This window comes from Zootoca vivipara, chromosome 14 (genome assembly GCF_963506605.1).
Source record: "Zootoca vivipara chromosome 14, rZooViv1.1, whole genome shotgun sequence".
NCBI lineage: Eukaryota > Metazoa > Chordata > Lepidosauria > Squamata > Lacertidae > Zootoca > Zootoca vivipara.
In genome coordinates this window covers 52,330,183-52,356,758 of record NC_083289.1, presented here as the reverse complement: position 1 = coordinate 52,356,758, position 26,576 = coordinate 52,330,183, and the positions used below count along the sequence as shown (strand labels likewise).

The following is a 26,576-nucleotide window of genomic DNA, read 5'->3' as shown; positions in this document are numbered from 1 at the left end:
CCAGATGTGGTAAGAGGAACCTGAGAACTATTTGGGAGTTTCCCTAGTCTCCAACTTTGAAGTAGTAAAAAAGGGGCAGCTGGTTTGGTACGGGACAGCTGAAAGATGATTGGCCAAAACCTTGTTTTAACTGGTTGATTCTCGGGACCCCTCGTGGGAGATTTCTGCTTAAATATAGGAAGGTGGGGAATGTTAATTTGCTCTATGCCATTATCCTGGAGTGGATGACATCATGCGCTCATCTAATCCCTGCCGGAGGGAAAGGGATTTGGACTTTGGTTCTTTTTCAACCTGTGTGTAAGTTAGTGAGATTCTATAATGTTTTTATTTTCCTATTTGTAACCTTTTGTTGAGAACTGTATTTCTGTGGTTTATTACTTATCCCTGTTTCTTTAATAAATTTTAAAAGGGGACAATTTGTCTGAGTTTTGGATATTTTCAGCTACAAAGCTAATTCTGGTACCTGGCTGCTCGACCCTACCAGTAAATCTTTGTCAGAGTTACCTGAGGGTAACCCAGTGGTGGCATTGCACTACCTGGTTAAGTTTCGTGTAAAACGTTTTGTGAACGAGTGAGAGAGCACCTCGGCTTGCCCTTGCGGTGTCCAGTGACTCCTTGGACGAGGGGGCTGGAGTAAGGGGGGACCAAGGGGGTGTCTCTCGCCCGATCACTACAGAAACGAAAACCCTTGCGCATCAAAATGGTCTCCCATTGCAGCCCCTCTTAGAGCCCTCCTACAAAGGGTTAACTGCTCAGAAAAGGCAACATCCCCCCACTCTCTCAAACTATCCATCCATCCATCCATCCATCATGCACAGCTATATTTTATATCACTAGTCATGCATGCACACACACACACATACACGAGAGAGAGAGAGAGAGAGAGCATGGGCGTACCCACCACGGGGCAGGGGGGCAGCCTTCTTCTCGGTGGAGCTTCTGAGGTGACGCCGCTTCGCGGCACGATAGGAGATTGCCGCGGTCAGCGAGGACATGGCTGAAAGCAAGCCCCGCCCCCAGGAGCATGGCAGCAGCGGGCCTAACTGCAGAAGCGCAGTGGCGCTTCAAAAGACTGGCGGTGGTGGAAACAGGCGTCCCCCGTGCCCAGAGTTCAAGGTGGGGGTGGGGGGTTCTGTAGCCCCGCCCACGTTCCCACTTCATGACCCCTCCCCTCCCATGCCTTGGCCCCGCCCCTGAACGACTATGGCTTGCCCCCCTAGATTTGATCCTGAGTACCCTCTCAAACTATCCACCCATCCATCATGCACAGCTATATTTTATATCACTAGTCATGCATGCACACACAGACATGAGAGAGGGAGAGAGAGGGAGAGAGAGAGAGAGGGAGAGAGAGAGAATTTGTGAGTGATTGGGTCCTGAATGTGTTCATTGGCAAAGAGAAGTGGGGCAGCAGAATACAATTTGTGAATACAATTTGTGAAACTCACCCTGTTGCTGTTCTTATTTCATGACTAATATTACTTACATATGAGTCTGAGTCTGAATTCCATTACAGGCACCCCAAGACAAATACTCTCCACCAGCATATTTCTTGTGGCACAAGAAAGGGAGGCCAAAGGGAGGGTATGTCAGTGCCTCCTCCAACCATGGAGGCACAGCAGGATTTCAAAAATGCAAGGCACAATATTTGCTCTCTTAAAAGTTCTTCCACTCCATGCGTTTTGATTCTGTTTGGTTGTCAGACTGTCCCCTTTTCCTAGTTAGCAATGAATGATGCGCTTCCAAAATGCCCCATCATCTTGCCCCTTTTTAAAAACTTTTTTGCAGTAACTGGTCATTTGCAACACTCCAACCGTTCTTCAGCTGCAGACTTATCAATTGATGTGCTTGCATGGAGGAGAGAGTCTCACACAAACAGCCAGAAATGTCCTTGAAACCTATGCTCTCACTGCATGTCCAGCTGTCAAGCCAGCTGTTTTTCTGAAGAAGAATGACTTAGAAACTGTTCCTTGCTTCTGTGCCCAGGATGGGCCAGGATGAGGTCTGGTATGCTCTGATTCAGTTTTGAATGCCTTAGAAGCTGTTCCCTGCTTCTGTGCCCTGAGAAAACAAGACAATAACAATGGACAATAACAATTCTTAGGGACAGTAACAATTTTTAGGGAGGGTGGCGAGCTTAGCAGGCTCTGGGATGCTCTCACAAGATATCACTGAGCCACCTGAGTTCCGGAGAGATCTCATGAGAGCATCCATGAGCCCAATAAACAAGTCTGAGAGCTTGAAAACCCTTTCCATGCCGGCAAAACCCTGTGCAAAAAGAGCTTTTAAGCTCTTTGTCTTCCGTGCATTTAATTTGTGTGATTCCAACCAGCCAGCCTTCACCTGCGTGATGTTGAAATTGCACATGTGAAACGTACAGATGTTCTGGCTGTACATTTATCATTGTTTGACATGCGTTGTCTGTAATGCCTTGTGGCCTCTTTATGATCTACGCCCATAAACTGCGCCTGGAATTTAATTAACTGTGTTGGAGGAAAAATTACAGCTAAACTAGCTTCAGCAGTTGAAACATTGGCCTGGTTTTATGTCTAGCTGTTAAAAGAAGAGACAGAGGGCAAATGGCATTGAGCCGCACAAATGCCCAGTGGATGGGTAAACAGGCATTCAGGAAGTTACATTTAATCGTTTGGTTTTTCAGATAGAAAAGATCCTCTGCTCAGAAGCCTTCTGTTCAGGTCAAGGCGTGGAAAAGCAGGCTAGATTTGACGGTGCCAGTTAGAGGGTCTGGCTTGTTTGCGGTCAATGATGCATTCTCTAAACCCCGCTGTTTAAATCTCCAGTCGAAAAACACACACGATTGACTGCTTCAAGCACAGAATGAGTGCGAAGGAAGCACCTATCCACAAAGGGAACATCAGCAAAATGCTTTGGGCCAACCCTACATGCAGGATATTTCACAAACCATATTTGAACGGGCAAGAACACAACTTCTGCCAACTTTTCAGCCTTTCCCCAGTGGTTAAAATAATGCCACCTTTGTGTTGCAAACTCCCATTACGCATTTCCCTGCCCATTCCCATATAATGATGCCGTACATAGTACAGGATGTGCAACACTGTGCATCGCAAAGGAAACAAGAAAATGTGACCCACAGATGCCTTTCACAGCACCCCCCACCCCCCGTCTTTTGCAAGGTGTAGTTCCGATTTTGGGCCAGGATGAGGTCTGTTGCAGTTTTGAATGCCTTAGAAACTGTTCCCTGCTTCTACGCCCAGAGGAAACAAGAGCCCTTTCTTCAGAAGCTTTTCTGCTGATTCAGCTCATCCCGTGAAAGGGGTCTGTGCCATATGATTGCTGCAGCTACGCAGCGAAATGATTGCAGCGCTGGCATTCGTCCATGAGCATTCGGGATGCCTTCTGATTGCACCGCACATCGTGCGCGCAGCAGATGAATAAACGACGGAGGAATAGGGTGACCTTCAAAAGTGTGTCTGCTCCAACCATTCCCCATTTGCAATATGGCCTTGGAAAAGAGAGTTGCCATTTACAACACATCCTGAGTGGGATCAGTGATCTGATTCTCAGCTTGGTTGTGGGAGAGCTTTCACAAAAAGGTCTCATGGGGCTGAGTTGAGCAAACAGACAATGCAAGGCAACTTTGGCTCTCCTGGTGAGTAAGCCTAGGAACGCGGGAAGCTATCCGACAGCAAGCCAGGCCACTGGACCACCTGACTCAGCACTGATCTTCATCTGGGGTTCCCAAAGTGGGGTGTGGCGCCCTCTGAAGGTGGTGGGATTACCTGCAGGTTCTCAAAGGCAAGGGGTGGCAGAGAGGGGCTGGAAGTGTAAATGACTGCCAGCCTTCAAAAAGCTGGCACTGCTGCATCCATTCCATCCATTTTGTTGCATTAGCTAATCAAACTAAGTAGTTTCAATTGGATTTTGAATAGATGTGCAATTAATTGTTGCAGTTTTGAATTTTATTGTGCTATTATCTTCCTTAGTGTGCATGCAAACTGTGAGTCAGGGGCTGGCTGGACGCTGAGGAGTGGGATCTGGGAGAAGGGTGGGTTGGAGACCGACTTGGAAGAAGGGATCAGGGATCTGGGAGAACCCGTGCAAGCCAGGAGACGAGAGTCAGAGGCAGGAGAAGCTGCAGGATTGGAGAGTGAAGTGCAGCGGCGGGAGAGGGAGAGATTGGTCAGGCCGGGAGAGAGTGAAGAATTTCCACACCTCCTCCTCCTGCCCCCAGGGGTGTTCCGAGGGGGGCGGGCGTGGCTTACCCCAGGTACTATTCAGGGGGGGACAACATGCCGACCACTGATCAGTGGCACCCCCGGGGCGCACACCGCTTGCCACGCCCCCCAGGATGCACGTCACGCCCCATGGAACACGTGCCATGCCCCCTGGGATGAGCACCACTCCGGGTACCAGAGCAGGTTGCTTCTCCTCTGCCTGCCCCACCTCTCCTGCTACACGGGACCAGGAGAGGACTGAAGAGGGAGAAAAAAGAGGCGGAACAGAAAACTAATAAATCAACAATAAAATACTAGCCAGCCAGGGAGTGCAAGCAAATAGGCGATGGAGGGCACAAGGCACCCCTAGCGATGCTCAGCGTCAGAGACCAGACTGAAGATTACGGCTCCGAAGAGGAATGTTGGGAACCTCCTTCTCTTTCTGTTCCTGACCAGGATCCTGAGGCTGCCTGGGAATAGTGGATCAGTATAGATTTAGAGAATTGGTTTGCAGAAGGGCATAGTTCGGAAAACAACAGCTGGGCAGAGCCGCGTGGGGAACAGATAGAAGAGGCAGAACAGGGGGAGAGAGAGAGAGATAACGGACTCCCCTTCCCTTGACAGTGTCTAGCCTATATCTCCAAGGGCAAGGACAGCTGATATGTTTGCTATGCAGAAGGCTCAGTGGTTGCAAGAGTAGGTTGCAAGAAGGGGGAAGTAGGGGGGGAGGGAGGAGGAGGGAAGCACCTTTATTCAGAGAATGGCTGCGTTGTTCTTTTGCTCCGATCATTAAACACGCTTAAACTGGTAAGGGACTCTAATTGCTTTGTTCTGCTGATGCACAGCCAATGAGGGGGAGGAAGCCGTTCTCCAAAGCCTGGCACTCAGGGACCCAGCACATGTCACATACCCTGGGCACACTGACCTCAAAATCCGCCCATGGCTCAGCCACACACACCGAAAGAACTGTTGCAAACCATAGATTTATTTATTTTATATATGTATATCTATGCATATGTATATCTATGTATTTCTATGAATAGAAGGCCCCCGGGTGGCACAAAAAACTGAACAGTCCAGCAGCAGACACAATGCATTAAAAAAAAAAAACCACATTCAAAATGTGCTGCCACACTGGAAATCAGCAAATGTGTTCAACAAGAAAATCTAAACCTCTGACGTCTAAGAGAAAAGCGGAGTTTTAAGGTGACACAGAAAGGTCAGTGGTGTTGGGGCCTGGCAGATCGATCCATGGAGCGAGTTCTGCACACACAGGGGGCCAACACCAAGAAGGCCCTGTCTCTGAGAGTCATCTGGATGTCTCCCCTCACCTCCAAAAGCATGAGCACCCAAGCTGAAGACCTCTGACCCAAAGATCTTGGCAACATACGGGAGGTAAGTACAGAACACAGTGCTTTGCACTGGGGAGTGGGAAATGGGTCTTCCTGTTTGGGTCACAGAGGTAGGGGAGATGATGGGACATTTGGTGGAGTGGAGCTGGGGAAAAGGGAGAGGGGGACTTTCTGGCTCTGAGATGCAAATGTGGAAGGTGAACGAGAACCACAAAGTGCCCGGGTTGGACACTGCCAAAACGTTGCAGACCTCAGCCCTGGGCAGCAAGGTTGCACAGGAGGCTGGGTGAAGATCTGCTACCAGGTCACAGCCTGATTTAAAGTGGGTCACAACTGCAACATGGCCACCATTTTTACCATACCTGGTAAAAAAAAAAAAACCTTAAGGAATGCGTCCTGCAAATCCATGTTTAGGTAAAAATGGGGTCTCGGGTCTGAAAACGCTGACATCTTACTGCTACAGCACATATTGCAATTTCTTTCTTGCCATGATTTTAAATTATGAAACCTTGACCCTTGGCCAGGAAGCAGCATATATAACCCCCCCCCCCCATTTTTAAATTTAACAATCAGGTCATAAAAATTGAGTACGTCTTTATCCTTTCCTGCTGCTTACCACATAAGCTTAAGTAAACAGTGAATTATCAGGTCAGTAAAACTCTGCAAAACAAAAGGCACAATTTCCTCTGCACAGTTCTGTCACTGCAAGTCACTAGTCCTCAACGAGGTGAAGGCAACACGGTGTGGAAAGAGGGAGGTAGCACCTATCTCCGCCTCTTTGCTGTGTCCCCTTCCTTTATTCCTCCGGAGAAGCAACGGCTCTAGGGACCAGCTTCAGCATGATGGGCTTTTTCGGTTTCATGAACCCTTTGCTGTCCAGTTCCATGGGGATCTTTGTCATCAAAAGAAAGCAAAAATGACCAGTAAGTGGGATGAAGCAGGGAAGATCCAGCAGAAGCAGCTGCAAAGTTCACACATGCATGAGAAGAGCCTGATGAATCAGGCAAGTGGGGGCTCATCTCATCCAGCCTCTTGTTCCCACCATAGCCCACCAGATGCCTATGGGAAACCAGCAAGCAGGATCTGAGCACAAGAGCCCTCTCCCCTCTTGTGGTTTCCAGCAATGTATTCAGAAGCATCACTTCCTCTGACTGTGGAGGCAGGACATAGCCCCCTCCTCCTCCATGAATTTGTCCAGTCCTCTTTTACAGCCATCCAAGATGGTGGCCGTCACTGCCTCCTGCAGGAGGGAGTTCCACAGTTTAACTCTGCGCTGCGTAAACAAGGACTTTTGTTTATCTGTCCCGAACCTTCCAGCATTCAGCTTGATTAAAGAAAGAGGAAGAAAAACTTTTCTCCGTGCATTTAAAAGGGGAATGCGAAACTCTGCTAAGTAAAGGAACTTGCTAGTGCAAGTAAGGGAGGATATTAATAAACAAGAATAAACAATATATCCTCTCCTGCCTCCCTGAACATTCCCACACTTCGGAACTCACTTCCTCAAGAAGCCAGACTAGCTCCATCTTTGCTGCCCTTCTGCAAGGCATGTGAAGTCTTTCTTGTTTCAACAGGCATTGGGAACTGATTTTTTTAAAAAGGAAATGGCAGAGGCTCTGCTGTTTTTATTGTAATCATGTGTATGTTTAAATATATCTTTATATAGCTGGATTTAATTCTATTAATGCTTTTTTAAAAAAAATATGATTGGGTTTCCCCTCCCAATGTTTCTTAGCTGTTCCTATTTTATCCGCAAAATGCCTCGAGCCCTTGTCAGGAAAAAAAAGGCAGGCTAAAAATAAATATAATAATAATTGGTTACTTCAGGGATGCATTTACCCAGAAGCTGTCGTGAGTGTAGAATGCCGCAGTGTGATTGAGACCTTGTCAGCGCATCACACCTGTGCTCAGAGGCAGGTGTGATTCCTCCAGCCCAGGAATGAGGTATGGAGGGGAAAGTAAAATGAATACAGCCACCTGGTTTTAGCAAGCAATTCAGTGCTAATAGAGCAGCTGGCCTTGCATTAAGGCGAAATGGACAAAATGCTGCAGCTTACCGGAGTCTCTTTGCAGGGACGGAAGGAAAATCGTTGCAGCAAGACCACCACCGCCACTTTCAAGACCAGGAGGGCGAAGCGCATCCCTATGCAGTTCCTAGGACCTGCACCAAAGGGCAGGAAGACGTATGGGTCAATGGCTTCCTTGTTCTCTTTACTGAACCTGTTTCCAGATCGGAAAAGAGAGAGGTGTGAGGTGAGGAAGGTTACTGGAAGCAACACGCACTGAATGTTCCTCCACTGCTGGGGCCTGAGAATTATGGAGGGAATTTGATTGGCCAAGCTATGGATCAGGGGTCTGCAAAGATTTTGTGGCTTGGGCCGGTTCATGGTCCTGCAGATGCCGCGGTGGGCGCACGCGCACATGCGCATATGGTATTTCCAACGCAGAGGAGGCGTGCTCAGCTTCCCATTGGCTGCAGGAGCTTCCAGCAGCCAATGGGAAGCTGGCCAGCATCGCAGAAGGCAGTCCCCACGCTGCTCCGTGCCGGGAGCCGACTGAGCGGGCGGCTGGGTCCCCAAGCAGGTGGCGGGGGGTCCATGGGCCAGTTAAACAATCCCCATGGACCGCTTGTGGCCCATGGGTCTTTGGTTGCCGACCCTTGATATGGATCTAAGTTAGCCCCCCACCCCTGAGCGGAGTTGGGAGTCCAACAACTTCAAGAGAGTGCCAGGTTGGGCAAGACCAACCCAAGGGCAGCTCCAATAGGCATGTTCTTCAAAGCAGTTGCTGCAGCTGGTTGAAAACTGCTATCGCTGCCCAGGGTAGATTTATTCCTCAAGGAAAAACATAGTTAGTTATTACAGTGATCTTGCACATTTCCCGCAAAAAGCTCGAGGTGTACAGCTTCCAGGTCATGTGGCCAGCATGACAAAGCCGCTTCTGGTGAACCAGTCATTATTCATACTCTTGAATAGATCACATCAAAATGAATGGAGGTGACTAAGGCTGGCATACATACTGTAGCTTTTAAACACTCTGAAACATAGAATCATAGAGTTGGAAGAGACCACAAGGGCCATCCAGTCTAACCCCCTGCCAAGCAGGAAACACCATCAAAGCATTCTTGACATATGCCTGTCAAGCCTCTGCTTAAAGACCTCCAAAGAAGGAGACTCCACCACACTCCTTGGCAGCAAATTCCACTGCCGAACAGCTCTTACTGTCAGGAAATTCTTCCTAATGTTTAGGTGGAGTCTTCTTTCTTGTAGTTTGAATCCATTGCTCCATGTCCGCTTCTCTGGAGCAGCAGAAAACAATCTTTCTCCCTCCTCCATATGACATCCTTTCATATATTTGAACATGGCTATCATATCACCCCTTAACATGTTTTCCCTGCAAAGAATTCTGGACAATGTAGTTTCCCCTTCCAAGAGTTGCAGTTCCCAGCAGCCCTTAGCAAACTGCCGTACCTCGAATACTGTGAACGGGAAAATCTGCTTTGAATGTGCTTCAAAGGCACAGTGTACATGCAGCCTAAACTCTAGCAGGAATGAAGGAAAGCAAAAATTAGAGATTCAAGAAATGTTATGAAAATAGGATTCGCTTTCTCGATAATAAGATATTACTAATTCAGCTTCGATACTAGAGATGAATGGGGAGAAAGGATGAGAGTTGGGGAAAGATGCTTATAGCACAATTAAACACTTTGGTTGGATTAAATGTCACTTAATAGTTAGGTTTTGATATGGCAGCTAAGCACTTTCTATCTGGATTGTATCTTGCTTATTAATCAGATTTTCACGCTCAGCTCATTTGAAATCACCAGGAAAATATAATTTAATCTTCTTTTTTGTATTGCAAGTATGTTGTGGACATGTAATAATTTTCAGTGATGTAAATGCAAAATATGGACAAATTATTTCCCCATTATCAATAGGAATTAAATGATATCCCCCCCCCCAAAAAAAAACACTGGAAGAAGGATATCACTTTTTGGCTTTCATTTTCTGCAAGCATTTTCGTGGCTTGGCACCAGCTGCCCTAGAGCTCTTCTTTTAACCGCTGGGCATAAAACCAGGCCAATGTTTCAGTCGCTGAAACCATCTAGGTGTCATTTCCCCCAATACAGTTAATTAAATTCCATGCACAGTTTATGGGTGTAGATTATAAAAAGTCCCCGCATGGCACCGCAGACAGAGGATGTCAAACAATGATAAATGCATTGTGTGGGTGTTGTAATAATCATACCCGCTCTTGGGTTTCCTGCTCCTATTGCTGGGATTTATTATTAGCTGCTTTCCGGAGAAGGAAGCGCCTCCTTCCTTGCAACATACCTTTCGGGTCTGAACTCTTCCGGTTCCGGCCAATGTTCTGGGTCACGGTGCAAGACAAAGGCAGGGATTATGATTGCTGTTCCTTTGGGGATCGTCACTCCGTTGACCTCCACGGTGTTTTTGCAAACCCTTTCGATCCGCCCTCCCGGAGGATAAAGCCGAAGCGTTTCGTTCACCACCATGTCCAGATACTCCAACTGAAGGACGGCTTCATAGGTGGGAGTGGCCTGCAAAAGAGGGAAATAAAACATCAGGAACCCAAGAAGAGCCTGCTGGATCAGGCCAATGGCCCATCTGGTCCAATATCCAGATGGGCAGGGTATAAATAAATTATTATTATTACAGTCACACCTCATGTTACGTTTGCTTCATGTTACGTTTTTTTCAAGTTGCGTCCTGTGGCGACCCAGAAGTACCAGAAAGGGTTACTTCCGGGTTTCACCACTCGCACATGCGCAGTAGTGCGAAATTGCACTTTGCGCATGCACACAAGCGCCAGATCGCGCCGCGCACCTGCGCAGATACGGCGCTTCAGGTTGCAGGCTTTTCATGTTGCAAACGGGCCTCTGGAATGGATCCCGCTTGCAAGCAGAGGAACCACGGTGTCGTTGTTGTTGTTATTATTACTATTATTATTATTATTATTACCACAGTGGCTGACCAGATGCCCCTGGGAAAGCAACAAGCAGAACAATGAGCACAAGAGTTGTCTTCCTTCCCCTGGTTTCCTGCAACTAGTCTTCAGAAGCATTGCTGCCTCTAACTGTGGAGGCAGAGAAGAGCCATCGTGGATGGAAGTCATTGGTAGCTGTCAGGGACGTGACTGAATTGAATGCCTGGGAAGAGTCAAGCTCTGGAGATGAAGGATTGCAAGTACAGAGAGGGCCAGAGTCTGACTCTGGAGATGAAAGAATGCAGCAGGAGGGGGTTAGCTGCCCCCCCTTCACCAAGAGTTCCCAGACACAGACAGTCTGCAGGTAGGGGGAGGGGAAGAGATAGACGGCATTGAAGGGGCTGCTATGCAACCAGCAGAGAAACATCGTTCAGAGGGCTCTTCTTTTGAGAGGGGGGATTTCCACCCACCTTTTCCCCAAACCAGAAGAGCTGAAAGGGTTAAAATGCAACAGAAGTACAATAGAGGATGAACTGGACTTTGGCGCCTTTCGTGCTGTGACTGGGGCAGAGCCTCAGAGTGACCAACTCGTTGCTAAGAGCGGCAGGCTCAGAACTGCGCTCTGGATGTAATTTGTAAATAAACATGCCATAAAACTGCCAGAGACTCGTTAAATCTTATCAGGGCTTGCTTGCCTGCCTGAGATCATTGCAGTAGCCTTTTCCTCCTCCATGAATTAGAAAACCTACTGGATGAGGCATAATGGAACACTCCCCACCAGTGCCACCCATGGACAACCTAGCCTGGCTGAAAGGGAGGGAGGGGGAGCAGAACCCAGTTGCTGCCCAGCCATTTCCCATGAATTCCATCCCTCCAAATTTCTGGCCCTGATGAAAAATAAAATCCATGTTCGATAAACAAACAAATATAACCCCCCTCCTAAATTTATACTATTTGGCTTGTACACAAATACTTTGCTTTGTTTTTTTTCTGGTTGGTCGAGAACTCTCAGACCCCCAATTTTACAGCTTTCTTAGATAAGTCTGCTGGCAAAGGTAGGATTATTTAGCAAACATACATTTACCGTATTAAGGACAGGATTCAGGTAAATTAAGCTCCAGCCTTCAGTTCTGCAGTTCCTATAAATTCCTTCATAAATTCCACTGGATTTTATTGGTTTGTTTTGTTTGTTTTGCTTTCCCAGTTCACCTGTGATCTTTTTATACCAAGCAGCAGAATGTGTTCCCACCCTCTTGAACCTGTCCACATTTGTCCAGAGTGGCAGCCATGCATGCCCAACACAAATCGTGGTGGCAGCTCCAGTACCTCCATTCTTGTCAATTAACACTGCTGTAATCCTGCTCAATTACTGGGAATTAGGATGAAAACTGCCAGTGAAATATAGCTGATGGCTTCAACATCTTTGTTTTTCCTCCACATTCCACTTCTGGCCTGTCAACCTTCTAGACCAGAGGTGAGGAACCCAAGGGATTCCAAATGTTGTTGGACTACAACTCCCATGCTCCATCACCACTGGCCATGCTGGCTGAGGTGATGGGATCTGGAGTCCACCAGCTTTCCCCCCCGCCATCATGCTTTTGAGGCCATCCCATGAGCCACCTGGAGACAGGTTTCTCCATGTTTGCCTATGTCCCGCCAAGCCAAAACATTTATCATCAGACGGACCTGATGAGCATCATCCTTGGAGACCAAAACAGATGCTCTTACCTGATTGGGAAGAGCCTCATCGATCTCATCCTGCAGCTTCTGCTGCACATCTGGGTGGGTGGCCAGACAGTAAGACAGGAAGCTGAGAGTGGTGCTGGTGGTCTCGTAACCAGCAAAAATAAATATAATGGCCTGGGCCGTAATCTCTCTGTCAGTCAGAACTGCAGAAGAAAGCAAACAAGGAGGGAAAACACAACTTCATATCAACACTACAAACAAGCTGTCAGTAAAAATCCGGGGGGGGGGGGATCAACAGTCTTACAATTCATGATGTGGTACCTGTCTCAAAATCACTTGTGTTGGTCTTTAAAGCCCTAAACGGCCTCAGCCCAGTATACCTGAAGGAGTGTCTCCACCCCCATCGTTCTGCCCGAACACTGAGGTCCAGCACCAAGGGCCTTCTGGCGGTTCCCTCACTGCGAGAAGTGAGGTTACAGGGAACCAGGCAGAGGGCCTTCTTGGTAGTGGTGCCCGCTCTATGGAACGCCCTATCATCAGATGTCAAAGAGATAAATAACTACCTGACATTTAGAAGACATCTGAAGGCAGCCTTGTTCAGGGAAGTTTTTAATGTGTGACATTTTAATGTATTGTAAATTTTTGTTGGAAGCCGCCCAGAGTGGCTGGGGAAACCCACCCACAAAGGGTCAAGTCTCTTAGGCGTCATCCTTTGGCAGCTTCCCGAAGCCCAGTACAATTTAGTCTGCACAACTTTTTTTAGCACCCCTGGAGCCAAAGCAAAGAGAAACCAGGTGCTCTTGTGCTCAGGTTTGCTCTGTTAGTATGTATGCAATGGCACTTGCCTAAATGGCCCTTCTACTCCCTTCTGAAGCCTAGCAACCCCTGCTACCAGGAAATACACAATGAATGGTTTTAAAGTGAACATTCAGGTTTTCACCTTGAACGAACTTCAGCAGAGCTAGCTCACTCGCCTTTTCTAGGCGTTGGCCAGAAATGTAAAGGTGGAATCCCAAGACACGGAGTACAGTCCTGATATGTCAGAGCAAAGAAAACACCCCTCATAACACAAAATGCAGCCACTGTTTGGAGGTGCCACTGTCTATTTACCTTTATAGGAACTTGCTTCATTGGAGACGTTGCCTGAGATCTGGGAGTCTACCATGAGCTGCAGAAAGTCAACTCTGTCCTGCAATGGAACAGAGACAGAGACAGAGGCAAGGGTTAGCAGGCCAGAACTGAGTGTCAATCAATCACACACCCGACCTGCCACATGCGATGTTCAGGAAGGGGCCCGACTGACCGTGTGCTGGTTCTTCTGACGGTCCTTCTTGATTTTTTTGACAGCATCAACAAAGAAGTTTATGAAGGCGGTAGATGCCAGGGTGAAGTTTAGTTTATTCAGCAGTGGTATCAGGAACGGGAAGATGACTGCAAGAGAGAAAAACAAAACAGAGTTTTTGGAGGATGCAGCGATGCAGCAGTCTAATAAGAACACACAGTCAAGGAATCTTGCCAAACTCTTCTTGAGAGACAGGAAAGCTAGGAATGTTGTTGTTGTTGAGTCGTTTAGTCATGTCCGACTCTTTGTGACCCCATGGACCAGAGCACGCCAAGCACTCCTGTCTTCCACTGCCTCCCGCAGTTTGGTCAGGCTCATGTTGGTAGCTTCAAGAACACTGTCCAACCATCTTGTCCTCTGTCGTCCCCTTCTCCTAGTGCCCTCAATCTTTCCCAACATCAGGGTCTTTTCCAGGGAGTCTTCTCTTCTCATGAGGTGGCCAATGTATTGGAGCCTCAGCTTCAGGATCTGTCCTTCCAGTGAGCACTCAGGGCTGATTTCCTTCAGAATGGAGAGGTTTGATCTTCTTGCAGTCCATGGGACTCTCAAGAGTCTCCTCCAGCACCATAATTCAAAAGCATCAATTCGGCAATCAGCCTTCTTTATGGTCCAGCTCTCATTTCCATACATCACTACTGGGAAAACCATAGCTTTAACTATACAGACCTTCGTTAGCAAGGTGATGTCTCTGCTTTTTAAGATGCTGTCTAGGTTTGTCATTGCTTTTCCCCCAAGAAGCAGGCATCTTTTAATTTTGTGACTGCTGTCACTCCTTCATGGAGTAGTGAAGGGGCTTGAATAACTCAGAGAAGCTATGAGCTATGCCATGCAGGGCCACCCAAGATGGACAGGTCATAGTGGAGAGTTTTGACTAAACGTGATCCACCTGGAGAAGGAACTGGCAAGCCACTCCAGTATCCCTGCCAAGAAAACTCCATGGACAAAGACAACAGGCATATAAAAGCTAGGAATACAATGGACAAAAGCTGCCCTTCTCTTTGCTTCTTCAAGGGATATAACTCCTTTCCCCGGAGATCTTTAGGTAGAAGTTGAAACCATGACAGTTCAGGTAGAGCGCCTAAGACCTGGCAACCACATGGCAAAGTTATCTGTGCAAATACCCTTTCCATGCAGTTCCATCCCTGTAAACCTAAACTCTTTACAGCACGCATTATAGATCCAGGAAGATACAGGCACATTAGTTTGTATTGCACCCTACAGTTTAAAGACAAATAATTTAGTTTAAAGACAGTTAAAAATGCTCTGCATTTACTGCTGCAACAAGAAATCCTAGCCCTGCACTTCGAAGTAGACTTCTGGCTTTTGTCTGACTTCTGCATCACTGGAATTTAGCCTACTGTACAAAGTCATGCCGTAACCATTGCTTGGTTCCTTGTTTCCACTAAATGAAAGAGATCCCCTGGAAGCCTGCCCCTGAAGGAATGCAGTGCAACAGCTGAAAAAGGTCCTCCCCCCAACCTCTCTGCCTTCCCACTTCAGCAGACAAGTCTCTCTTACTTATCAGAATGAACATTGGATTCAGAAAGCTGAACTTGAGGAACTTTTTGATGTTCTTGACGAAAGGATCGTTGGGGTTGTTCAGGGAATCGATGTCAACGCTGAACGATGTGCTGGTCACTACGTCCATGCTGTAAGCGCCAAAGATCCTGTGGGAAAGGGAAGAGGGGAAGAAACACACATGAAATGTGACGGCTGTTGGTCACATGAAGTTCTCCCAGAGAAGACCCTCAGCAGAAAGAAGCACACAATGAATCTTGCAAGGACTTTAAACTCAGCTACGTGATCAGCAAAAGCTCAGGCCTTCCTGGCCTGTGAATCAGCTCTGTTTATTGCATACATCTCAAGCCTGTATAAGACTTCATCTAAAAATTACATGTTTGTTTTAAAAATTCCACACTGGTGGGGGAAAATCGTACATTATTAACTTTCTTCATTATGCTGTTCCTGTTTAATAGGTTTATTAAATGCAATTATGACTTCCTATGGATTTCTTTTCATAGTAAAATCTGTCATTTAAAACATATTTAGCAACCACATACTTAATATTTCAAAACATAGACTTAAAACAATAAAATAAAGAACAATGCTCCATTGCAATATCATCCTATTCCTTCCTTCCTGGGACTAAAAACAGCACAAGCTGAACTGGAGGCAAACTTCTTGTTTGCATTCTTTCCCTACAATGTGTCTATATATTCTAAGAATATATGCCAATAAAGGTGTTGTGATTGTATATTCTAAGAATATACATAACTTTTTGTATGCATTATTTTTCCCCTGTAGAAATTTGTTTTGCTTTTTACATAGTGAATTATTCAATCATGTATTCCATAGACTCATAGAATTGAAGAGTTAGAAGAGCTTCTGAGAATCTTATAGCCCCAACCCCCTGCAATGCAGGAATATGCAGCTCTTCCATACGGGGATCAAACTCCTGCTGAACTCTGGCAGTGAGACCCTACAGGAAACACTCAACCTCGTAATTTTGCAAAATATGTCAATACTCTGAATTCCTCCTGGAAGTTTCCTGGAATTCGTTTCAGTTCTAAAATGGGCTCCTTTTCCCCCCACCAGCCCCCCAAGAAGTAACTCACTCTTTCATGTCCATGGGTTCATCGTTGTCTGATTTCTTCTGGACGTTCTTCGCCAGCATTCCTCCATATCGGTTGATGATGGGCAACATCTGGAAATGAAGAGCAAAAACCTGAATGGAGGCAGAGACCCCATTAAAATGGAGCCATAGAACAAGCAGCAGTATGGAATGGCCACTTGCAACCTGCTTCACAATGTCAAGGGACTCGCCCTGGAGAAAACACCCACAAGGAGCGGGAGAGGTTTTCTTCTGGGGGTGCATTTTCAAGCTCGCCCAAGTTGGGTTCATTTTGTTCAACTCAGTCAAAAGTTCAACTCACCCCACGTAAGAGGCACTAAAAACCCGATCCATCTGGCTGGGTTTCCCCAGCCACCGATATTATGTATTTTGTCCTCTCACTTTGTATTTTTAAGTTTACGCTTAAGATGAAGAGTGGAATACAATTTTAACAAACAGTAGGTTGTTGTTGTTGTTGTTGTTGTTGTTGTTGTTAATTGCCTATTGAGAATGCTCTCTCAAAAGTGGAGTGGAAGCTCTAACCTAGCTCAGTAATGGTGACTACAGATTCAGGGCAGTGACCAAACCACCTCTTAGGCAACATGGCATCAGAGATGGGTCGGTCTCAAGACTTACTTCCTTCAGCCTCCCGCTGGTGAAAGTGGGCGAGAGGACGGTGCGAATCCGCTTCCATTGCTCATCTGGGACTGTGATTATTGAGGTGTCCAGGTCTCCGTTCAAGCCAAAGTCCTAAGCATAATAATAATAATAATAATAATAATAATAATAATAATAATAATAATATATTATTTATACCCCGCCCATCTGGCCGGGTCTCCCCAGCCACTCTGGGCGGCTTCCAACAGAAGAATAAAACACAATAATCTATTAAATATTAAAAGCTTCTCTGAACTTCTTCTAAAAGTCTGGTAGTTGTTTTCCTTTTTGACATCTGTTGGGAGGGCATTCCACAGGGTAGGCGCCACCACCGAGAAGGCCCTCTGCCTAGTTCCCTACAACTTGGCTTCTCGCAACGAGGGAACCGCCAGAAGGCCCTCGGTGCTGGACCTCAGTGTCCGGGCAGAACAATGGAGGTGGAGACGCTCCTTCAGGTATACTGGACCAAGGCCATTTAGGGCTTTAAAGGTCAGCACCAACACTTTGAATTGTGCTCGGAAACGTACTGGGAGCCAATGTAGATCTTTCAAGACCGGTGTTATGTGGTCTCGAGCAATCCAAGAAATCAATGTACTGGGAGTGAGTTGCAGCTCTCACCACCAAACACTCTCTTTTTTTGGTACAAACATAGAGATTTATTGCATTCTAACAAAGTGGCAAGCCATGGTTTGTTTGAACTAACCAAGATCCACCTCACAGATTGGGGGGGGGGGGGAACATGCTTTACTTCCCCAAAGCTTGGTTTGTTCCCCTTCTTCCACCCCAACACTTCACCCTCTGGATTGGCACGGCCTCACCACGTCACCTGAACTCTGGCTGACTGTGCAAGCTAGAAAGGAAAATATTTTGGGGGAATCTGGCTGGCTTCCCCATCTCTTTGCCACACGCCTGCCCAATGCACTCTTTATGTTAGAACTTCTGAATGCTTTCCTGCCACCTTGAATGGGGTAACAGACTCCTGCCAGCTCATCCTTTCCTTTGATGAAAAACAGATATGAGTGTGTAGTTTGAAAGGTCAGCACTGTTTTTTTCCCCTATAAAAAGTTAATTATTGCACTGCAAGTAGGTTTGATAAGCGGGGTGGGGTGTGGCAGTGCAGAAATCAGTGGATCAGAGCTTGGTCAGAAAGCATTGCAGAAGGATGGTCCCTTTAAATTCCCCCCACTCCTCACAAAACAGTCACAGTGTGGGAAAGAGCTTTCTTAAAAAAAAAAAAAGGCCCATTGAGAGTTGCTCAGTCATGGGAGTGGTTTTGTTTTCTAGCTGCTCGTAGCTCACATCTCTATAGCTTCGCAAATGTCTGGCCTGGGGTGGCAAAATACACCACCGTTAAGGGAGGGTGTTGGGTTTGGAAATGAACAGCCAACCATAATTAAAGCAAGCCACAGTTTGTAACCCAGCATCAAACCATGGCTTCACATCAGGGTTTGCCAAACCATGGTAAATGTGCTCTGCTGAGTTTTGATGCCTGAGCAAGCCACAGTTTGGCTGAGCAAAGCACAGTGTCACATTCTGCGAGATCCAGGCCGTTGTCTAAGTTTAAAAAAGAACCCCAAATCCAACACCATCTCTCTTGACAGAGACCGTTCCCCAGCAGATACCTACCCGGCGGTTGGTGAAATGGGTGTAGAATTCTTTCACCAGGATGGTTTTGATCATGATGGGATCCAGAATAGCCAATAGGGGCTGCCGGCCGTCAAAAATTCTAATTGCCCAGAAAGAAGAAGAATCTTTGTAATTCTTGCTTGGATGCAACAATTGGTTTGTGGCAAGAAGCTAGGAACAATGAACCCTGGAGCTGGAGCTGCTTCCTAGGCTGACACCGTTAGATGTAGGAAATCCAGAGATCTCCAGCATTCACAGCAGGTGACTGTGCAACTGGGAGAGTCCACCACCCTAAGGGGTAACTAGGATTCTTTCTTGGTGTAAGATTGGGACTCTCTACCTAACCTCCAGTTGCAATGGTGGAAAACCTGTGGCTCTCCAGATCTCCTTGGATTCAAGCTCCCATCAGCCATAGTCAGCTTGACCAACAGCCAGGGATGGTGGGAGCTGTAGTTCAGTGGCCCCTGGAGGTCCCATAGTTCCTCCTCCCTGCCTTAGGAGTAAGGAATGGGTGAACGTTAATGGCAGCCCCTGGAGGGCCACACTTCTTCCACCCATGTCTGATGGCCAACAGCCTACACTACGAAGCATTACCTGTTAAAACCTCAGAAGCCAAGAGCCAGAGGAATAAGGTGACTAGGGTAGCTGTTGGTGACTAATGCTACTCTGACAATGAGCAAAACCCAGACAATAAATTCTACCAGAAAACATTTGCAGAACAAATCATGCTTAATGTACCATGCACACCTCAATCGGTATCATTTGTACAGAATGCAAAATGTGAGTTGCTTGAGCACAGGATTGTATTCTTAGTCTATAGCAGCAAGGAACACCTTCCACTTGGGCCACGATTTGCAGGCAGCAACAGGAACACACGCCTTCTCCAGTGACCAACCTCCCCACACCCCCAATTTCGTTCCGTGGGATACTCACCCCCAGATTTTGCCATACTTCTGAAAACACTCCTGGTCGAAATTCAGAACCCCCTGCAGAGATTAAAAAAAAACAGGTGTCAGAGAAACAGGCATCTCCAGTCAGCGTAGCTGTGCTGTCTTAAGGGCAAGGCTGACTTAGGGGCTGTAAAGAACTTTGCTTTGTCTCAGAAGCAGCCCAAACACACCACAGGAATGTGATTCATCTTCCTCATCTGTTCACACCACAACATGACTACTAGAATACGCTTGGGAAATAGCTTGTTTGAAAACACCCATTATCATCTCCTATATGTAGACATAGTCAACACGGACAGCCAGAACTGAATGCTGGTCTTGGACTGCGGAGTCCTGCATTTGAGTCCCTAATTAGCATTGAGTACTCCCTAGGTACTACAGTATTTTAAGGTTCGTTGGAAGGACAAGGTGAAATAAAACTTGAAGGAAGGGTGGGACATAAATGTGGCAGAGAAGGAAGCTTGTATGTTGTGGTTGTTTATTATTTACCTTAAGATCCCAGGCTGTTTTTAGGATGAAGGTTGGATATGTGATTGCAAAACTTTAATTTGAAAAACCATCTCTCTCTCACACACACACACACACACAATCACAACACACATTTCAAAAAAGCAATTCTGAGGGTAAATCTCAAAATTTCCCATGGTGTTAAATGTTTTTTGTTTGTCTCCAAAATGACCAGTACAGGACATAGGGAGTCACATACAAGACAAGTACTGTAAGTTACAGACCCCCTGCCCCACCCAAAGCCACCTTCCCTCCCCCCTCCCAATTCTTTGATTACCTCCCAGGGCAAATGTCACAAGACTGGCTGCAGAATACTCACTTTCCGATATTCGAGAAAGGTCCCGATGAAGGGCAGAGGCCTTGGACCAGGAATTCCCAGCTTCTTAAAGAAATTGTATGGCCAAATCCCATAGCTGGAAAGGCAACCAACGAGAGAGAAGTCAATGGGAAAAGTGGTTTGAAAAGCAAGATATTCCTGCCCACCTGGCCTTGCAGTTATCCGCTCGCCCAGAAGCCACAGGCAACCAGGAATTCCCTGCGGGTGAGCGAGTGAGCGGCCTGGCCAAGGATGGATGGGTGGTTGTCTCTATCTTCTTCCAGCCCACCTGGCTTCCATGCTAGCCAGTGAAGAACAAAACTGCAAGCAGGATTTGAGCACAGGAGCCCTCAAATTTCAGAGGCACCCTGTGTGACATCAAATTTGGGCACCACCTGCCTCTTGCCTTCCATTCTAAATAATAGCTGCAGCGTCCCCAAGGCTCGACGCCCAGTGTGACTGAACTAGACACTCTCCTCTAAATCCACCTTGGTTCCAGGGAGGCCTGGGAGAGAGCCCTACCTATAATCCTGCAAAACTGCTGTTAGTCAGGGCAGACACCATTGAACTAGGTGGACCAGTAGATCTGACTCAGTATTACCGGTAAGTACTTTCCTATGTTCCTATGAGCCTGGCAAAGGGGAGACAGAGTGAGACTTCAACCCCCTGACCAGACTGCATTGTCAGTTTTAGAAACTCAGATATATAAGCTAATTGCCAAATAGCACCTTAAAACCCAGGTTACAGGCGCCACAACAGAATGTCTAGGCACCATGTATTATATTATTATTATTATTATTATTATTATTATTATTATTATTATTATTATTCATTTCAGTTCCATATATCTATAAGCTCACTCGGTGACCTTGGGCCTGTCACAGCCTCTTACCTAGCCTAGGGCTGCTGTAGGGATTAACTGAGGAGGAGAGGTCAACGATGTACTCCTTGGAGAAAAAGGTGGAAAATCAATGCAACGAATGAGCTCTTCTGCTGACCTGCGTAAGGGAGCTGGAGGGGCCAGCCAGGTGGAGATGTCAGTTGCCAACCTGGTGCCCAGAAATCTCCAGGTGGTTTCAAGTTGGACCCACACCAGTCACAAAATGCAACTGGGGCCTGGGGCATTTCAAACACTGTAGATCAGGCATCCCCAAACTTTGGCCCTCCAGATGTTTTGGACTACAATTCCCATCGTCCCTGACCACTGGTCCTGTTAGCTAGGGATCATGGGAGTTGTAGGCCAAAACATCTGGAGGGCCGAAGTTTGGGGGTGCCTGCTGTAGATTTTACATTTTTTATTTATTTTGCTAGCCCACGAAGCTGTTGCTTGCTGCAAGTGGGCTGTGGTGGCACCAGGGCAGGGCTTTGGGGTGGGTGTCTGGGGCCCCACCTTTGCAGAGGCCACGACTTTCACTTTTGACCCTTGCACCTTGGACCTGCAGCAGCCGACGCCTCCATCAGTCACAGCCTGGGACGGAGATTAGATTAGAGCGAACGCAAAGGACCTCTGGAGGCTACAGATTCAGCAGAAAATAATCAGGTGGCACTTTTCCTGCTACAGAACGACAGGGCCGGGGAAGCTGCTCCTACAGAACAGCTGCCTGCCTCGCCCCGATGGGAACCCTTTGTTGCTGTAAAACATGTGGAGGAGGAAGAGAGATCCCTCTGCTCTATGCAGCGACTCTGGAAAAGTACCAGAGTTACTCCGCTTCTCCCTCCCTTTTAGCCTCTTCCTTCCCAGTTAACAGCAGCTTGGCAAAACGGCACCTTTAAAACACAGGAAGTTGCGACAGACCAAAGTCAGAGCATACAGTCTAGATAGAATAAGGTTACCAGACGCCCCTGTTTCCTGGGGACAGTCCCCGGAATTACAAACCAGCCCCCTGACAAAAATCCATCTATTTAGTAGGAAGTTAAAAAGTGTCCCCAGATTCATTGAAAAAAAATCTGGTAACCTTAGTCTAGAAGTGTCTGCACTGACTGGCAGCATTCCAGGCAGGGGTATCTCCCAGCCCCGTCTGGAGAGGGAACTGAGCCTTGGTGCCTTCTGCCTGCAAAGCAGGTGCCCTTACCCCTGAACTACTACAGCCTTTCTCTCCAAAAGCCAAGTTCCCAGTCCTCAGGATCTGAACAAAGGGCTGATTTCGACTTCTACCGAGTGAGGCCATTGCTCCGTCCAGCTCAGCGCCGTCTCCGCTGACCGGCACTAGGAGCTCTCCAGGATTTCAGAAAGGGCGTCTCGCCCAAGTCTTCCCTGGAAAGGCTCCAGCCAGGGGCTTAAACCCGCCGGAGCCCTTCTGCGGGCAAGGCAGGGGCACTAAGCGCGGGCGACAGCGCTTCCCCGAACATCTCGCCAGCAGCCCTTTCCTTCCTGGAATCCCGCAGCAGCAGGTTCCACCGATCCCGGAGACACAACCGCCGCCCGCCCGTGCGCGCTCCCCGTTCTCTGAGTTGAACTCACAGCCCCAGAAGGACCAAGAAGACGAGAAGCAGCACCCAGGTTTCTGAGGAAAGGCTGGGCAGGAAGAAGAAGCCCATCCTGCGGCCAGGAGGGTCCCAGGACCAGCAGCCGCGCTCTTTCGTTCCCAAGGCCGAGGAGGAAGAAGCTTGTTTTTGCCAAGAGTGAAACTCCGATGCGCACTTTTGCTTTTACTTGGTCGTCAAACAAATCGCGCTGGGTAGTTTCGCTTTGCAGCAGCTTCACATCCTGTTGCGTCCTGGGTCCTCAGCAACCCCGAGCGCCAGCTTGCAAAGCAGGAGGGGACGTGGGCGCAACTCGCAGGCTCTCTGCAAAGCTCGCCTCTCGTTACATAGGAACATGAAAGAGCCTGTTGGCATCAGGAGTGCCAGCTTGGCACCGCGATCGTGGATGCCCAGGGCCATGGGTGCCATATAGCGTGCATGGCCCTGGCGCTGAAATTTGTGGGTGCCCGGCCCCTTCATGGGGAATGTTGTGGGTGCTCGGGCACCCAGGGCCCCAGGGAGTTGAGACCTATGTCCAGCATCTTGTCCTCTCAGTGGCCAACCAAATGCCTGTGGGAAACCCACAAACAGGATCCGGCCACAAGAACAACTCCCCCCTCCTGTGGTTTCCAGCAACTGAGACTCAGAAGCATTGCTGTCTCCAGCTGTGGAGGCGGAGCTGAGTCATCCTGGCTAGTAGCCATCTATGGTAGTCTCCTCTATGAATCTGCCATCTAGATGGGTGGGTGGCAGTGGCACTGCCTCCTCTGGCAGGGAGTTCCATAGTTTAGGCACTGCGTGAAGACAGACTTTATTTAGGGCCTTCAATTTGGGATGTAGTTCTGGGCAGGCATTATATGAAGTCTGGTTGTTACAATAAATTATAAATTCCCCCCATTCCTTATGGTCTTCCTGATTTCTGATTCTTCTGGTCATTTTTGCTGTTTCAGCATAATCCACCAACTTAATCTGCCATTCTTCTCTGTGGGACTTTGTCTTCTTTCCATCTCTGGGCTAAAAACATCCACGCAGCCGTCGTCGCATCCATGAATAATCTTTTCTGCTCCCTTGGGATTTCTGCACCTATAATTCCTAAAAGAAAAGCTTTGGGCTTTTTTAAAAAATAAAATGAAATAAAAGTTATTCTAAACTTTTTTTCAATTCATTATATATCATTTCCCAAAATGCTTTTGCATGTCCACCACATATGATAAAAGGTGCCTTCTTTCTCCTTATATCTCTAACACATATTAGATCCTGTTTTGTACAATTTTATTAATTTACTGGGCGTTAAATAACAGCGACACATCATTTTCATATAATTTTCTTTCAGCGTACAACATGCTGTAAATCTTAAATCACATTGCCATAACTTCTTCCATGCTGTAAATTGTTTCTATAATATACAATTCTGCTGCAACTTCCAGTCAAGCCATTCTGGACCTGTTGCAAAATTCCCTCAGAGGTGCAACCTCAAGGTAATGATGGGCAGAAGATGCTTCTCCATCTCCTGAAAGATGAGCAGTTGTTGCACAAGAGAAGAGTTGGTCTCTCCCTTCCATTTCGCATGAAAAGGCTTCTTTTTCTTTTAATGGGCAGCGGCTCTGAGGATTTGCAAACTGAAGGGAACTTTCTTAGAAGAAGAAAGCGAGGGGGGAATTGCATGGCACTTCGTAAGTAGTATCTGCCGGTTTCAGGATGCTACCAGTCTGTCTGTGTCCATTCTGGAAGGAGCAGCCCAGGCTGTAGTTTCAGTCCGACCTGCTCTGTTGGTTCCTATTTTATGTAACTGTTGCTGAGATTGCTGTGCTTCTTATTAGTATTTGTTGTCAGCTCTGCAAATAGCGCAAGCCTGACTCTCAATTTAATTCATCTGAAATCCATTCTGGTAGGGAAAAAATGGTGGTCACACCACAATAGCCGATTGGCACTATGTATGGCAGGCACCCCCAAACTCGGCCCTCCAGATGTTTTGGGACTACAGTTCCCATCATCCCTGACCACTGGTCCTGTTAGCTAGGGATGATGGGAGTTGTAGTCCCAAAACATGTGGCTGGACGAGTTTGTGGATGCCTGATGTACAGTCTGGGTTCTGATAAAGGTGTTTTTGCATTTATATTCTAACTTTTTCTCCAAGGAGCTCAAGGTGGTGTAAACTTAATTCCCACCTCCTGCTCCTCATTTAATCTTCACAACATCCCTGTGAGGCAGGTTAGGCTGAGAGGCAGCGACTGACCCCCCCAAGGTCTGCCAATGAGCTTTATTTTAGCCAGGTGTGTGTGTGGGGATTTGAACTCCAATTTTTCCCTAGGCCGGCATGCTAACCACTTCATACTGGCTTGTTCTCCCCCTCCCCATTTTATCCCCGCAATAACCCTGTGAGGGAGGCTGGGCTGAGAAAGAAGTGATTGGTCATGCAGTAAGGTCCATTGTGGTTGTGTGGCGGCATTTGAACCCCAGTCTCTCCCAGGTCCTAGTCCGGCACTCTAACCACTGCACCCCACTGCCTCTTTCCCTCAATTCTCATGAGTTAATGTCATAATCAACGGTCCACAAGGTTCTTTAAGGTTCTTTCTTGGATCCTTGTATTCTGGGGCTGAGATACGTCCGAATTTTCCTGGACATTACCGGGATTTCAAAGGTGGAATTGACATCGGGGGGGGGAGGGGATTTCCAAATGTGGTGCTTTGTCCTGGATCTTAGGCAAGTCGATTGAAAAATTGTGTGTTTTTGTAACAACTTCAGGGTTTTGTTTTTGTTTTAAAGAAAAACCCTCAACAATTTTTGGGGTTTTCCGGTTTTTACTTTTTGAAATATGGTAACCCTATTGTATTCCATCTTGATCACTGAGATTATCTGCCTGGGCATCGCCAGTCATTTCTCTGCTTGAAGGCAACAAGAAATGGAGACTTTAGTGACATAGGCCTAGTCCTGTGGAACTCTCTGCCACTGGAGATTCCGCAGGCACCTTCCATTCCAACTTTTAAATGCCTGTGGAAAATATCCCTATTCCATCAGCGCTGTGGGTTAAACCACAGAGCCTAGGGCTTGCTGATCAGAAGGTCGGCGGTTCGAATCCCTGCGACGGGGTGAGCTCCTGTTGCTTGGTCCCAGCTCCTGCCAACCTAGCAGTTCGAAAGCACGTCAAAGTGCAAGTCGATAAATAGGAACCGCTACAGCGGGAAGGTAAACGGCATTTCCGTGTGCTGCTCTAGTTCGCCAGAAGTGGCTTTGTCATGCTGGCCACATGACCTGGAAGCTGTATGCTGGCTCCCTCAGCCAATAACGCGAGATTAGCGCGCAACCCCAGAGTCGGTCACGACTGGACCTAATGGCCAGGGGTCCCTTTACCTTTACCTTTTATTTTCACAATAGTTACTGTAGCTGATTTCTGGTTTTAATATTTAAAATATGGTTTCTATTTTATGCTTTTATGCACAAATAATGTAACCCACTCTGATATTTTTATGAGTAGCAGTATATAAATATTTTTATGAATAAATGTTGTAAAAAATCAACTTGGGTTGGAGAGCCCTTCAAACTGAGGATGTCATCAGAAAGAGGACTGTCTTTTGCAGTGGGGGATACATGGCCACCCTATGTTCTTTGTCTGTGCATGTGTGTGTGTGTGTGTACACGCATGCACAGGCGCTTGGAGGAGGAAGCTGATATCTGTAGCTTTGCCACACGACCCTTCCCAAGCTGGAATTTAAAAGCAAATTGATTTAAGGGGAGGGGGGATGTCTAAAGCGCTAGCAATTATTTTGTCATTTGAGGATAATAAGCCTGTGGAAATGCAAGATAACGGAAGAAAAAATGAGTGTGCTAACCAATTATGTTCTTAAAATATAAAATAGGAGGAGGAATAATCAATAATGTTAAAACTACGTGGCAGTTGTTTTAGGACGATTGCTGCCGTTTGTGTC

General features: G+C 47.1%; 1 protein-coding gene across 3 annotated transcripts; it reads right to left on the bottom strand.

Moving 5' to 3' along the window:
• Positions 1–1,206: 1,206 nt before the first annotated feature.
• LOC118092751 (cytochrome P450 3A19) lies at positions 1,207–22,844 on the bottom strand. 3 transcript variants are annotated; one of them, XM_060282591.1, is made up of 14 exons: positions 22,649–22,844; positions 20,191–20,284; positions 19,348–19,400; positions 18,415–18,514; positions 16,768–16,881; positions 16,136–16,224; positions 15,039–15,187; positions 13,482–13,609; positions 13,289–13,367; positions 12,221–12,381; positions 9,880–10,106; positions 7,603–7,765; positions 6,306–6,440; positions 1,207–2,056 (listed from the first exon to the last, which is right to left on the bottom strand). In XM_060282591.1, the coding sequence occupies exons 1-13, from the start codon at positions 22,723–22,725 to the stop codon at positions 6,345–6,347; spliced, it is 1,530 nt and encodes a 509-aa protein (XP_060138574.1). In that variant the 5' UTR covers positions 22,726–22,844; the 3' UTR covers positions 1,207–2,056; positions 6,306–6,344. The 3 variants fall into 3 exon arrangements, with proteins under 3 accessions (XP_060138574.1, XP_034987136.1, XP_034987134.1); XM_035131245.2 differs by lacking the exon at positions 1,207–2,056 and adding an exon at positions 21,080–21,134 and having other exon boundaries at positions 5,164–6,440; positions 22,649–22,788; XM_035131243.2 differs by lacking the exon at positions 1,207–2,056 and having other exon boundaries at positions 5,164–6,440.
• Between the last annotated feature and the right edge of the window lie 3,732 nt (positions 22,845–26,576).